Source organism: Numida meleagris, chromosome 2 (genome assembly GCF_002078875.1).
Source record: "Numida meleagris isolate 19003 breed g44 Domestic line chromosome 2, NumMel1.0, whole genome shotgun sequence".
In the NCBI taxonomy this organism is placed as follows: Eukaryota; Metazoa; Chordata; class Aves; order Galliformes; family Numididae; genus Numida; species Numida meleagris.
Window position 1 is genome coordinate 57430768 of NC_034410.1, and position 14790 is coordinate 57445557.

Consider the following 14790-nt stretch of genomic DNA (forward strand, 5'->3'; position numbering starts at 1 on the left):
TCATAACAATTTCCCTCCTCAAAGGTATTGTCCAGGGTACGTAACATGAGAGTCTGCTCTGGTGAGTATGACAAAAGAAACTGGGACTCTCTTCTGTTTACCACTTATTGACTGTAGGATCTTAACATGCCCATCAATGCACTTCTGCCTGCTTTCCTACTCTCAGTGCTTTCCATGCTAGCACTAGGTGGAGAGTGCAATGCATATGCTACAGTATGTTTGTGTGACTTTGCCTAAGAAATGAATTTATGCTATTTTCTGTTTATTTCTCCTTGACTTGCAGATAAGAAATAATTGCAGACATTACTTCCTCTCATCAGTGCCTCTCAAGATGGCCTATGACATTGCTACCTGGGTTGCCACACAGCTCGCTGTGTGCTATACTGTTGCACCCTTTGTGATGCTGGCTGTTGAGCCCACAATTAAGTTTTACAAGTAAGTTCTCTCCTCTTGACTACAGCACTCCAGACCAGCACGAGCAGGATATTTGATAATATTTGATAATTCTGCACTCCTATAACTTAATAAGCCATGAACAGCAAGGCAGAGCTCTTTCTTACTTCTCAGTCCTTCTGTGTTCTCACTTCATCTGACTTTTCACATACTCAGCTTCCTTTTTCAAAGCAATCAGGTCTGAACCTTCAGCAGTGGCCAAGGCTGGAGAGGCCAAGAATAATGTGAGTTGACAGTAGGAAGGGCTTTATGAGATGAGAGCAGGTTTCCAGCTGCCAATTGCATGGAGCAGAAGAGGTGACTGGTCAGCAGGAGATAAGGAGGGTGCCTGACAGAGCATTACTTACTTAAAAAATGAGTCCAGACTGCATGGCTTTACTTTTCTTTGATTCTACAGTGAAATGTCAGAATAACTGTTTTTGTTAAGAATAAAGAGGATTCATTCCTCTAACATAAAAACAAAACTGATAGTCAAGATAGCTGCTGTCAGTAAATCTGTTCGAAAGGTTTTGAATTTTGACCTTTTCTATTCCTTTTTCATAAAACTTTTGACTTAGCATATAAAAATGACTCCAAATCTTTGCTAGTTTTGCTAAACCACTTTCCCATGCACAATATTAATGTCTACATTTTCTTCTTTCAAGACCAAAGTAGTAAAGAGCAATCAGAACAAAAATTGAGAGAAAAGACTAAAATACTAAACTCATTTATAAATTTGCTGTGTGCATAAAGTTTGTTCCCTTTGTGCTACAAAAAGCCATTCTGTGTAGTGCATATTAATGTGAAATTACATTTCTAGCCTTAAAACAACAGAAACAAATATATGTAATGAACTTAGTACTATTATGCCAGTATCCAAAGATACCCAAGTTTTGAATAAAGAAAATTATTTTCCACCCTTGTCCGAAGCTGGATTATCACTTTAGGTTTTTTTTGCTCTAATGAATTTCAAAGTAATTAACACTTAAATGCAGAAACAAGGAAATTTTAGGCCTTTGGACTAGGACATGAATTGTTGGAGCTTTGCATACCCAACAGTGGTAGTAAGCACCTTACAAGGATATTAATAACTACAGCAAAAAACATAAGCGATACTATACAAAGATGCATCTCCACTGTAAAGAGCTGGACCACACAGCTCCCAAACTGGCTCCTCTCCAAGCTGCCACAGCCTCATGTGGTTAATGTAAGTATTTTTGGTTTCTGTTCAACCTTGTGCATACGAAGTTATTTGAAATAAAAACATTTGATATTTGCTATGATATCAAAGAAAGGTATCTCTGAGTAGTTGCCTTCAAAAACAAGACCCTTCTGTACCTGCAAATGTCTAACCTTCCTCAGGTAAAAAGTGAATGTTCTGGTTTATTTCAGATCTCAGCATTTGAAATGTTTTGGTTTTTTTCTTTCCCATTCAGTTGATTATTTTATTTTTAACCGATACAATCTGATGTCCATGAAGGATTTTTTTTTCAGAACGTATACTCTAACATTGTAAGAGAGACAGAGTGGATTTAGAGTTGAATTATGTGGGTTTATCTGAGCTGTCAGACTTTGGATTCTGGAGTGAGCTGATTGATTCCTTGCCTCATTAACATCCATGGCAACATTTTCATTGATGCATAGGCTGTGTGAGAGTCAGGGTTTTATTTTGGTCCCTACTACATCACGTTCGTGCTTTCTGTGCTCATCCCTTAGCACTAAATTCTACATGGGCTTAATGGGGTTGCTCAGTTCATGTTATTACCAACAAATATATAATATTCTCTTTCTGTTTTTGTTTCCAGGTCTATGTATTTTCACATGCACATTCTAAGCATCTTGGTTTTGCTTTTATTTCCAATCAGACCTCAAACCCACTCTGTAAAAAGGCCTCAAAATCAGGCCATCCAGAACTCTGTTAAAAGCAAAGACAAATGAAATCTCCAAAGGAAGTTGCCAGCACTGGGAAACGATCTGTCATAATGGAAACAAAGAAGAAGAAGGGAGTGATGGGAGTTGAAGTACAAGTGGCATTTATATAGGTTATCTTAAAATCTTACTGGACAGGGAAGAAACAAGAGCCTGAAAGACTGCATTTCAAATGACTCCAGTTAACCGAGATTTACAGGCTATGTTTACAGGCTCATGGGGCATTTTGATTTTTTATTAAGTATTTTTATGAAATGTTTTTATATATTTAAACTTTTTCACACAGAGAGGCATTTTTGCCCTTTTACAGAAATATACAATTATTAATCAAGAATCTGGTGATTAAAGGGACAGGAAGCAGCAAGCAAAGAGTTAGATCAGCTGCCTGACAGTCTGGTGCTGGGGATGGCTAACAGGAGGGCTTCTCACATCCTGGCTGAGTAGAGAGATGGCATGAGCAGAAAACTACAGAAAGAAGGAGCTCAGTGTGCTGGTGCTCCCTTCTGCCTGCTTTCTGGGCAGGGCAAACCCCAGCACAAGGGCTGCAGCCTGAGCTCGGTGGCAAGGGTATTTCACATCCCTCCAAGTGGCACCTGCTGGCATGAGGGCATGACAAGTCCCTTGGGAATAGGTGTCTGGGAACACGGTAATCTGTCTAGGCCAATGTCTAAAATCAAACAAAAAGGGAAATAAAAGACTAGCAAAAGAAGGGATACACACTCTGTAGAGTTGGGCATCCCTAATGATGCAGCTGGTGCTCATTGCTACATCAGCCTTACTTTGCAGTTTTACAGTGATGCAGCACTTCCATTTCAGTATGAAAATAACTGAGAAGCAATGCAAGTTTTGAGTTCTAGAGCTCATGGTTATGAGTTAAATCTGAAAAGGGTTTATAATGGATCAGACTGTTCTACTCAAAAGTCTCCTATCTTGTGGAGGGGTGACTTTCCAGCATGACAACACTAAAACAAGATGTAAACAGTAATTATCTTAGGAATCATAAATAATTCAGTATGAAATAAAGATTGTGATGGGTTATGAGCATCACAAGAGTCAGAACCAAGACCTTGGCAAGTGACTGAGCCTTTCAGTGCAGGTTTCCCTGCTTGTGAAGTCCCTATCTTACAGAGACATGCGATTTCATTTTTAAGGGTTTGTAGTGCTTTGGGATAACTTGCTGCAAAGTCTTTTTATTATTATTTGTTTGTTTTTACCCACTTACCCAGGAAAAACAGGCTGAGAGGACACATCAAAGCAAGGATAAACAAACAAACAAACTTTTCCAGGAATATTTTTCTCAGGATTTTGTAGCAGCAGTTCCCTTGTTAAAGTATTGGTATTTTTTGATCGTGTAACCGACATGTGATTGAGAGAAGAATCTGCTGTTTACTGCACTCTGATATTCATGTCAGATTAAAATTTTGCAGAGTCATAATGTTTTGGGAGGAAACAAATCAGTGAAACCAGAACAAGTTTAAGAAGTGTTTGATTTTCTTTTCTCTGGTGGGAAGATTTTGTCCTGTGATCACCTCATGATTTAGAGATTTTATTCGCTAATTTATTTTGAAGGCGAGATGGTATTAAAAGATTGTTCTGAATAAACAAACTGCATTGTGTCACTGCCTGGCATTACCAATAGAAGTCAAATGTGAAAATGGGTTAATGAGTCTGCGCCTTTTGAACTCTGCGTGTCTGCCGGATTGGACAGGCAGATGTGCTTTAGGTCATGCTCCTGTTGAAACAGAGACAAGAAACCCCCCACATATTTCTGTGGAAGCAGAACCCGGCCCTAGCTTGGCTGGTCCTCGTTTGTCCCTGTGGTAGCTCTCTGAGTGGCATTGTATGAGAGGCCAGGCCTTGTCAGTGGGGCACCTTCTGCAGGGTTTCATGTGAGTGGAAGTTGCTTAACTCTAATGCCATCTACTTCTGTTGTAGGTTTCAGCTTCTACAGTGCTAGGGAGCAAACTCATATTCTTTCATCATGTTGTATTCTCAGTCTGCAGTTCTGCCTGCAAAGAGTAGCCCTGGGCTTGAATAAACGCCATTCATGGGAGTTTATATTATTATGTGAAATAAATTTGAAATGTTTTTTTCTCGAAACATTGCATTGTGAGGAAACTAGCAACTTGAACTAATCTCAAAGCTGAAAAAGAAAAAAAAAAAAGAATCTGAAATCTTTGCTATACTTTGTTACTGTAGACTAGGCAGCTTACATGTCAGCCTTGCAAAACTAGTGCTGGATCTAAATTGCTGTAAAATATTCCTTTGAAAAAAAGGCGTTCACTTTGGAGCTACCTTTCTAAATCTATTGCACTGAGTTTCCCTGTCTGTGTTATTTTCTCAGGGGGAGAAATTCCTGCTTTATAAGAAAGACTGCACACAGCCACCACTAGTTGGGGAGACTCTGTTTGCTAGCAGGAGCTAACCCAAAGAGCCAAAGCAGAAATGCAGGTTATACGTACGTTCTGTTAGGAATTTGAGGTACTGGCCTGTGTTATCAACATGATGCTAGTTTCTAATCACTCTCTGCATTTCTGGTGCTGCAAAAAAGCTGCAGAGCTAGGCTTCTACAGAGACAAAAACAATCTGAATGGTTTATGAGAGAGAAGTATGGGACCATCTGACAGAAATGAAAAGCATAGATTGTATTGGTTTAACAATGATTCTGTTTTAGGTACAAGAATATAAAAATTAGACACAGCCTCCACACTCTTTGGACTGAAGGCAAATTCCAACTACTATTTTTCAGCATATTTGGCAGCATTAAAACTGAATCAGAAACTGTGAGGTCCACTTGGGAGAGAGGCTTCAAGGAAGAGTGAAACTTCCTTTCAGCCGAGCTCTGGGACTCATATTTAAAGAAGCAAAAATGCAGCAATTTCCTTGGTGGGCTGGAAGCACAAACTGCTTTCCTTTACTGTCCTGTGAGCTGTCCCCCTCCCTGAGTACATTCCTCCATGTCCCCTTGGAGCATGCCAAGGAAAGGAGGCAGTGCAAATGTGGGATATGAGGTAGGCAGATATTTTTTCTCCCTTTCTGGCTGCTCTGCATACGTAGCACATAGCTGGGATTTTTGCATTGCTTGAAATGAGGTAGGCGGGTAAGAAGGCCATAGATTTTTACTCTATTGGTAGGTGTTTTTGTGAACCTGCACTTACCTCTCTGACTGAACATGTGAAAGCAGGCTCAGCAAACTAGATCCAGATCCTTTCTTAGAAATACAGGTGGAAATCTTGACCCCAAAGCAGTAAAATTCTCATCAGTGAGCAATCTACCATGTAAATCCTTTATCTCCCTAACCATGAAATGGGGACTCTAAGAAGAATATCCCACTGGTTGGAGGAGTGAAGGAACCTGCTGAAAACCAACTGTAGCACTTAAAAATGCGTTACAAAGAGTACCTGTGTTTCTCGTATTGTGAACAGAAGAAGAGCACATTTCCCCTCATCCTTGCCCAAGAAAAGGTATCATTCACAGTTACATATTGAAATATCAAATATGATTTATTTGAGGGGCTGTTCTCTTTCCTTATGTCACCGAACTGATGTACTTCAGCTCCTGGCAGCTAGAAACAAAGTGGGAAGCCTTGCCAGGTGGCTCAGCATGAGAACAAATGAACAGTGTGTGCTTTAAAAATAGAATCTTCGCACATCATGATCCTGCTGCTCTCTTTCTTCTTAGACATGACAGCAGTGATATGCACAAAATATCTGGATTTGCTGCTGAGTGGAAACCGCAGCCCTCAGACTGCATGCTGCTATGGGATGGAGTGCACACGTACTGCATGGTTATGCTGACAGCTGGTGCCCTCTGCGGGTGAATGGGCTGAGAGAGAAGGTGCACTGGCTGCAGGCTCCACAAATGTGCTGTGCTTCAGGGCTCTCAAGAAACGAAAGGCCTAGTTGGATGGGAAAAAATAATACTACAAGAGGGAGTGCTGCCTTATTGGTAGTGAATAGGTTTATATGCCTTAAAAGCTTGGGTTACACCCTCTTTCACCTGACTTATACAGTCTGTGGAAGGGAACTGCAGGATGGAGGTAAAATTTTTCTGAGAAGTGCCCTGAGACTGCCCTCAAACCTCACGTACTGTCTGTTCACAGACTAACCCTGAATGTGAACCCCAAGTCTTGCCTGACGGCTTTTCTGCTGCAGTGTGGTTCCCTGCACATCAGGATCTGAGCCGTGCTTCTTGCCTGGGAGTGCCTGGCAAGAATGGCAGCAGGTCTAGGAGCACACCTGGGTGCAGATAAAATGGATACTTCCAAGTGAACTACTTGTCTTAACCATGTACGAGTCCCCTTGGCTCCCTCCTGAGGCTTGGGTCCATCCAGTCCCGTAAGACCATCCCTCTACCTGCCCGTTCTTCAGAAAGTTAGCACAGTGAGTTTATTTAAATGCAGCAAGTGGCTCACAGCTGCCCATATCCTTGTTATGCAGTGCCAGGCCCTCAGGGCTGTGCAAAGAGAGGCAATCCTACATGAAACAACAAGCAGAAATAATAGCGGAAGTGGGACCAGAGGTTATGACACAGGATGGGGAGCAGGGAGCTTGTCCCCTTCCTGCCCAGGGGATCTGCCTGGGGGGTAGCACACAGCACCATGTGGGCCTTTCCCAGCTGCCTTCTGTTTTTTGGGAGCGGTTTTGGTTGCAGACAGCATGTGGTCCCAGCGGCCTGCTGTCGGCCTGCTTCCATTAGACTTCTTGACTGATGGCCAGTTTAATGAGCCTACGTACAGAGGGTCATTCAACATGGCAATTATACCTATAAATCCATTTGTGGCAGGGCTCAAATAACCTTTTGCACACAGTTCTTCATGAAATGACTCTCTGATTAATTAACATTAATTTATCCACTGTATGGAAACAGATGCAGTCTGTATGAAACCCTCCACTCTGATGTGCAGGCACTGTGTGAACTGGGAGGATTTGGGGATGGGAATGGCTCTGATGTTGTTTCAAGCCTCTCTCAGATTTTTTTTCCCTCTTTCTTCCTCTCTCTCTTTGGTCCCAGTTGATTAACATTCCAGGGCAGCATCATATAACAGGGGGCAAAATTCAATTAATTGAAAATGAAATATTTATAACCTTACTCTATATGTCTATCAGAGAAGGGTACTTAATAGATCTTCTCATTAGCATGGACTGGTGACTCACTTCTCTGCTTTCACAGTCATTTGGAATTAAAATCCAATTAATCTAATGTCCCTGTGAATATTATTAAACTATTTGAAAAACTGCATAGAAGAGATATGAGGCAGAGGGTGAGGGGCCAAGAGAAGAAGAGGGAATATGTCTTGAGCTCATGAAGATTCATTTCTTCCTTGCTAAACACATCGTCTGGAAAGACAAATTTCCTGTTTTCTGGAAAGTGGGGAGCTAGTTCTTAATACCAGAAGCCTGAGAATGGAGAAATAGCTTGCTTCCTACTGTCACTGTGCCGAGCTCTGTCATCTCTCAGCATGCAAAGAAATGGGCTTACCTCCTTCACCCTTCCAGGTTGCTCTCAGTTCTTAGCCACCAATGCTCCCCAGTGCTCCCCTGATGCCATAGCCAGGATGTTACAAAAGCTATTTGGGCACCAGATAACCCCGGGGCCCATTCCCAGCTATTCAGCAATATACAGCTGCCCCAGGGCCGCAGAGCTGGCCCCGTGGCCGAAGACCCCGTTGTGCAGGGGCTGGGAGTGCTACCGGGCTGCGTGGTGCAGACATAGCCTGGAGGACTATTTAGTTGTTAAATATCTCCGTCTCTTCAGTGGATGGGGCACTGACCCGATTCTCACTGAGGAGGGATCTGAACCATGAATTTCACAGGCAAACTTTGAGCAGGAGTGAAATTTCTAAATTGAATATGCTTCTAATGGGAATGACTTGAGGCCAAAATCCTTTAATGACTCTAAGGAATTCAGAGATGTTGCTGCAAGAGCATGTAAGTCAGGAGATAAGTATTCTGAGCCGGAAGAATATTCTGGATATTCACATACAAAATATTCCTCTTTTACTTAAAAACAATCAACTGAAAGATGTATCTATAAAAATCTGTTCTGCTTCTGCTTGTTTGCTCTGTGCTTTAGGTGGAAGTAGCCTTTTCCTTTATTAGCTGCCCCTTCCTTTTTTCTTTCTGCTAGAAGCCCAGTCCAAGCCTCTTTGTTCACACTGTGCCTTTTCAGGGAGCATGAAGCAAGAGTTTGAAGCTGTAATCCTCTTCACTCTGGAGAAACCACAGTACCTGGAAAGTGGTGGCTCCTCACAGCTAAACCTGCAGTGCCCTGATGGTGCGTGCTGAAATCTGCTGCCACCACACACTGCTGCTGTTTGGGCTCGGTGGTGTTTGATACCTGCTTTTTTTTTTCCTGTCTATTTGTATTTATTTATTGCTGCTGACTTGCCATGAAGGATTTAGGGAGGTGGCTGAATCTGAACTGCAGGCTGAAAATTTTATTATCTAAGGCTTTAATTGGGTTTGCTTTTGACATTCGAAGAGATTGACTGATCGTAGCAAAACTCTCGACTCCAATCAAATTAAGGGAAGACATGAGTTTTGTTCTCTATGAAACTGCTTTGTCTGCAACTGGATGTTGCCTTCTATATGTTCTTATTCCAAGCCCACTTGCAAGCTGGCCCAAGATAGATGTGGTGGCCTCTCTCGGTGCTCTCCCTCTCCCCTGCTGTCTGTTGCTTATGGTCTCTGTCCAAGCCCCAGCAGTCGAGGACAAGCAGGCTTGATTGCCCTTTTCTCTGGCATCTCCACAGCAGGAAGATAGTGAGAAAGGCAACATAAAATGTGCTTGTTCTGTTACGAGAAGATTGTGCTCCCACTTTACTGTGCTACAAAATGACTGCTGCAGATGAAGGGCGGTGGAAAAATCAAGTCCAGGGCCTTTTTTTCAATCTTCTGCAGTCGCCTGCACACTTCAGGCACTGTATTAATCGTAATTTCTTCCACATTGCTGCTCTGTCTGCAAGCTTCCTTTGAGCGGTGCTTTTTGTTCTGTTCTTTCCTCCAGCAGGCTCCAGCCTTTCTGGAAGCGGCTGCTGAAGCTCTTTCCCAGGGCGCGGGCATGCCAGCCAGCGCATCAATCCACTTTTGTTTCCATTATGCCGGCTTCCTGCAAAGCTTCAAATTAATTTTAATGCCTCCCTCAATTTCAAGGCGTATAAAAAGATCTCAGCTCTGCCTACCTTGGTGAGCTGGGACCTGTTCAGGAATCCGGAGGATGCTGGTGTGGTGGTGCTGGGGGTATCCGTTTCCTCTTCTTGCATCCAGCCAATTCCTGGCACCATCTAGCAGGAAACATCCGGACCTTTCCTGGCAGCCATGATGGAAGATAGAGTATGCACCCTGCCCTAGCTGTGCTGAGTCGAGGAGTCCCAGCAGGGCAGTCCCGAGCCCTGTGCCCACTGCTGGCTCTGAATTAGTTGGCTCTGTGATTACCCAGTGCAGCCTGGCATCTTAGCCCATGGAAATGGTAGCCCCTTTTCTACTTTGTGGTATTGACTGTAAGCTCTCTGCGAAGCATCTTGCACAATCTCCTGATTCTGGTGAAAGAAGATGCACATGGCAGAGCAGTCTACAAAGTGTTTGGCTTGCTGGCAGCAGGTTGGTTGCCAGGTCTGTCGTTCCAAGGGACACTGTCCCACTTCCTAAGAGATGCCCCACAGCTGTCCCTATGTGTCTGGTTCTCATTGCTCACATTAGCAGAGGGCCTGCTGCTGGAGGCAGTCAGAGGGTGTTGCCAGAGCATTGCTACCGGGGGAGAGACAGGAGGAGGGGCTCTGTCTTTCCCCTGCTCCTAGGCACTATCCTAAGTTTAGGTGTTTTCAATGAAAGAAAGGGGAGAAACTTCCAAAAACCTTCTATTCACAACAAATAAAAAGAGCAGCCAGATTCCCTGCTGAAGCACCGTGGTTTGGCGTAGGCACTGCCTGCTGCACCAGGAGGCTTTCCCAAGCCCATTGCTGAAGGTGCTCCTCTGCTGCTGCCCACCTTTGCACCCTCTGCTCCGGAGCCTCCGCTCAGGTGGGACTGGGGGGCTGTGACAAAGCTGACTTTTCTGTTGTTGTTTTTCTGCCCAGCATCAGGGCTGCAACTGAAGATACCTTTCCAGCCCCGCTATTATTACCCATAGGGACAGCACCTTTAGTGTGTGCTATTCATTGCCATAATAGCTGCACCTGTGTACAGAACTCACGCTAGAACAGTGGCAGCTGTGGGCTGTAATTGCAAAACAGTATTTTCTGTATCTCCCTGAAATCTTTTTTTTCCTCTTGTTCTTCCTGCAAAGGTCCATTTATAAAGACTGCAGATCTCTTTCTTCCTGTGGGGCTCCATCCTTCTGTTACAACTCGTTCTGAATGCCAGGTTCCTTGGAGCACGTGGGCTGGCTCATGTGCATCCCACAGCTCCCAGGGATGGCAGGGTTGGGTGAAGAAGGTCAGCGAGGGGCTGGGATGTGCCCCACATCGCTGGTGCCCTGAGCAGGGCTGGCACGAGCGCTCTGGTGGGATTCATTCATTTGTTCCTTGAATCTTGTGAACAGACAGCCCAGAGAAGCTGTGGATGCCCCACCCCTGGAGAAAGTGAAGGCTGGGTTGGATGATGTGGGCCTGGGCAGCCTGATTTTTTGGGTGGCAACCCTGCCCACGGCACGGGTTTGGATGGGCTTTAAGATCCCTCCAACCCAAACCATTCTGTGATTCTACGAGTTGTGGGAATCCAGTTGGGGATGCCCAGAACACGGTGGGCAACTCTTTAAAATACTGAAAATACACAGAGTGCTCTGCAAAGAAAAATAGTTCATTTGTTTTTCAGTCCTCTCGGCTACAGCACTGCATTCAGCTCCCTGGAAGGCAAGCAGCGAGGAAGTGTCTCAGGTTGTACCTTATAAATCAAGGACATAGCAAGGAATGTGAAATGTATATTGACGCTGGCTGTTCTCTCGCCTCCTGCTGTAACGATTTGCTCTCTGCCGAACAACAGACACAAGTATTATGTAAATTACACACACACACAAATACAGACAGGAGAACAGGTTTTCGCAGGGCTCTTGCTTTTCTGCTCCAGCACTCCATGGGGCGGCGGAGCAGGGCTTCCCCACGTCTGGAGCAGCCGCTGTCGGACCGCCCCGAACTGGACCGGTGGCTTGAGGGGCTCGGGGCTGAGAAGCGGGGCAGGAAATATCCAGGAATCCGCGGTCGCTCCGAGGAAGGCTGCTGTACTTAAATTAAAAGCATAAAACAATCCCCACTAAGTGCTCCAACACAGAATGAGGCGTTACAGTACGCAGAAGTGAAGAGAATCAGCGAGTGACCACGACCAATGTGTAGAAAACTCGAGCGATTCCTCGGCTGCGTTTTCTTTGGGATTGCGCTAGCTCGGCAAAATCCTACTCCTCCCGCCAGAAAAAAAGCAGCAAACCAAACCCGAAGCGAACCCAGAACGGCCCGCACAGCGGCCCCCGGCAGCGGAGCGGGGAAACCGCAGCGCAGCGGCTCTCGGCCGGGCACGGCGGCACCGCGACACCGCGGGTGGGACCGCGCTGTGCTGGGGGGACGGGCGGGGCGGAGGTGCCGCCGAGCCCCGAGCCCGGCCCGGCCCGGTAGGTGGCAGTGCTCCCCCAAGAATTTGGGAGAGGGCCGCTTCCCTTTAAAAAAAAAACAGGAATTGTTTTTGCAGATGCTGTTGGAAAAGCAAGTAAAAATGAGGGCAGAGCTCTGTAACCCTTTTCTCCTTTTTTTTTTCCTTTTCCTTTTTTTTTTTTTTTTTTTTTTTTAGACAGGTAAATGGAAGAATGTTCATCTTTCTTTTTTTTTTTTACTGTGTGTCTAAAATAGATTGCCTTTCAGTGCCTAAAGGCAAAAATGACCAGAGCTGCGGCTCTCCGGCAGGTTAGATGCAAGAGGGCATGGATATGTTTCCAGCATCACCAACAATAACGCTGTGCTGTGATCACTGTTACAGAGGGCAGTGAGGGGGGTGCTGGTGGCTGAAACATTGCAGCTTGCGCACAGGATTTAGTTCTCACTGATTCCAAGCCAAGACATTGGTTTTTCCTCCAGCCCCAAAAACGGGTGATGTGGCTTTTTGTAAAACCTCACATTGTGATTTTTTTTTCTTCCTTCCTTTTACATCACTGTTTTTTATCTTCTGTCTCCTCAAGATGATGGCCTCCTCATTGCTCGTCCTTTGTTCGTGTCCCAAAGGTTATAGAAGAAGGAGTACAGCAGAGGCATTTGAATGAGGCACAAGAAAAGCCACGCAAGAACTGTCCAGATAAGGACAATCTGAGCGCTGCATACAAACTCGACTTGAATGCTACCACTACATGGCAGTCACTGTGCTGCAGCTGGAAAATGTTTGCGTATTGAAGTTGCTTTTCAGGGGTAGTTTCTATGGAAGTTTCTTGAATTCAAACTTTTTTTCCAGGCTACATGTGTACGTGAAGGCTGTTCTGCATGCACAGGTGAAGTACTGATGACACAGGGTAGTGACATGGTGTGATGAGCGCTCTGTGACACTGCATGTCTGTGAGCACCTGCATTTCTGGCCGTATTTCTTAGGTCCTTTGTGAGCAGCACTCAGAGCCCGCTCTGGAAATTCTCCTGAATTTCCGCAGGGTGAGCAGCCTCCCTGCACAGTGTTTGCTAGGCTGAGGCTGGGATGTGGGGCACAGCAATGACGTTCCCACCTCATCCCCCTCCTCCCTGCTCCTCTTGGCCTGCCTGCCTTGTCTGCTTTGACATCAGTGCTTTTTTAAACCACTGGGACAATGCCGACAAACATCTGTGGTGAGGATTGGCTTCATTTGGATTTCAAAAGACTTGTACACCGAGTCTTTCAACTCTCTCCTATTTCTGCTCACTTTTTTCTTTATGCTGGGTTAGGTGGGAGCTATAGCAGAGAACTCAAATTCTCTTGAACTTTTTTTTAAAAAACAGATTTCTTAATTAAGAAGTGAATTGTGAGACAGGGCAAAGCATTGGGTACAAGCTGGTTTTACAGTGACCATTTTGTTCAGCAGCTTTTGTGCACAGAGAGCTGGGGGTTGCTGTCAGGGAGCATGAGCCGGCAGCCACAACAACAGTTTGCTAAGTCAGAAGGATTTTGCTGGGTGACAGCACACTGGGACACTGTTTCCTTTGTCTCTTGCATGCCTCCAGATTTTTCTGCTGAGCCCGGACTGAAGCCAAAGCAACGCTGCCCACCTCGTGCTGCAGGAAATCACTGCACCGAGCTGTCCCCAGTCATAGAATCATAGAATCATAGAATCATAGAATTGCTCATGTTGGAAAAGACCTTCAAGATCATCAAGTCCAACCACAACCTAACCATACTACCCTAACTCGTACAACCTACCACTAAATCATGTCCCCGAGTACCACATCCAAACAGTTTTTAAACACATTCAGGGATGGTGACTCAACCACCTCCCTGGGGAGCCTATTCCAGTGCTTAACAACCCTTTCTGGAAAGACGTTTTCCCTGATGCACCAGGTCAGGGGACATGCCCACACCACCTGCTGCCCACGCCTGCCCATGTATGCCTTCTCCCCTAGTGAAAGAGTTTTGTTGGATGGGGAAAGTAGCGACAAGGTCTGCTTGGTTTATGTGCATTGATCCAAAGTTTCAACTGCAGTGATAAAATATTATAGAGGCAATATTTAACATCCCCATTTGTAGAAAGATGAGGAATGAGAACTGACTCCGGTCCCCGCCTTCAGGGAAGGATACTTTCCAAAATCCTGTGCTCTGGCATCTCCCACGGAGATCTGGCCGCAGAAATTTCAGAGGGGAAGTCTTAAAAAGACGGATGAAGCATACAGAAATCGATCATGACGCGGGAGTCTTTACCTCCACGTTGTTGGCTAAAGCCTGTGGAGGGCTGCTTACACAGCCGTTACCATCTGCTGGTGGTGATTTGGTGGTTTCCAGTTCTGTTTCTACGGGACGAGTTTCCATGTAACAAGAAAACACCAGTGAAACAGGCACTCTCATTAACCGTTAGAGAGGCCAGGGACTGAACAGATGATGGAAACTGAATTTCTTTCTCATCTTGCTCTTGTCAACGCAACATGAAAAATAGAGCAGGCCTCCAATAGGGAAAACAGCTTCATCAAATTTTGTGCTTTCAAAGTTATTTTCATTGTGCTCAGACCAGAATGGACTTCTTTATTTCTTGTGAAATAGGCCACAGCATACTTTAATGCAATTTGTTAGCAAAATCGTTCTTGAGATATTTAATGTCCTGAAAGTCTTTTTTTTTAGAGAGCAAAACCACTCAATAGTAACTTCAGTGCTAATTTTATTATAAATTATGACCTTTTTTTTTTATTTGAGGGAAGGAAAATCTTGAAGGAAAATCTTGAAAAGTGTATTTTTTTTTTCAACCAAAATATATGTAATGCAAAAATTCTCTCTTATTTTCTTT

The 14790-nt window shown here is 44.6% G+C and overlaps 1 protein-coding gene across 3 annotated transcripts in view; it reads left to right on the plus strand.

Annotated features, from left to right (window-relative positions):
* The window catches only part of MBOAT1 (membrane bound O-acyltransferase domain containing 1), a 60050-nt gene extending 56042 nt beyond the window's left edge, over window positions 1–4008 (plus strand). For all 3 annotated transcript variants that reach the window (XM_021387263.1, XM_021387266.1, XM_021387265.1), the window contains exons 12-13: window positions 284–435; window positions 2238–4008. In XM_021387263.1, coding sequence (XP_021242938.1) covers window positions 284–435; window positions 2238–2370 — 285 coding nt within the window. In that variant the 3' untranslated portion in view covers window positions 2371–4008. The remainder of the gene's footprint in view (window positions 1–283; window positions 436–2237) is intronic.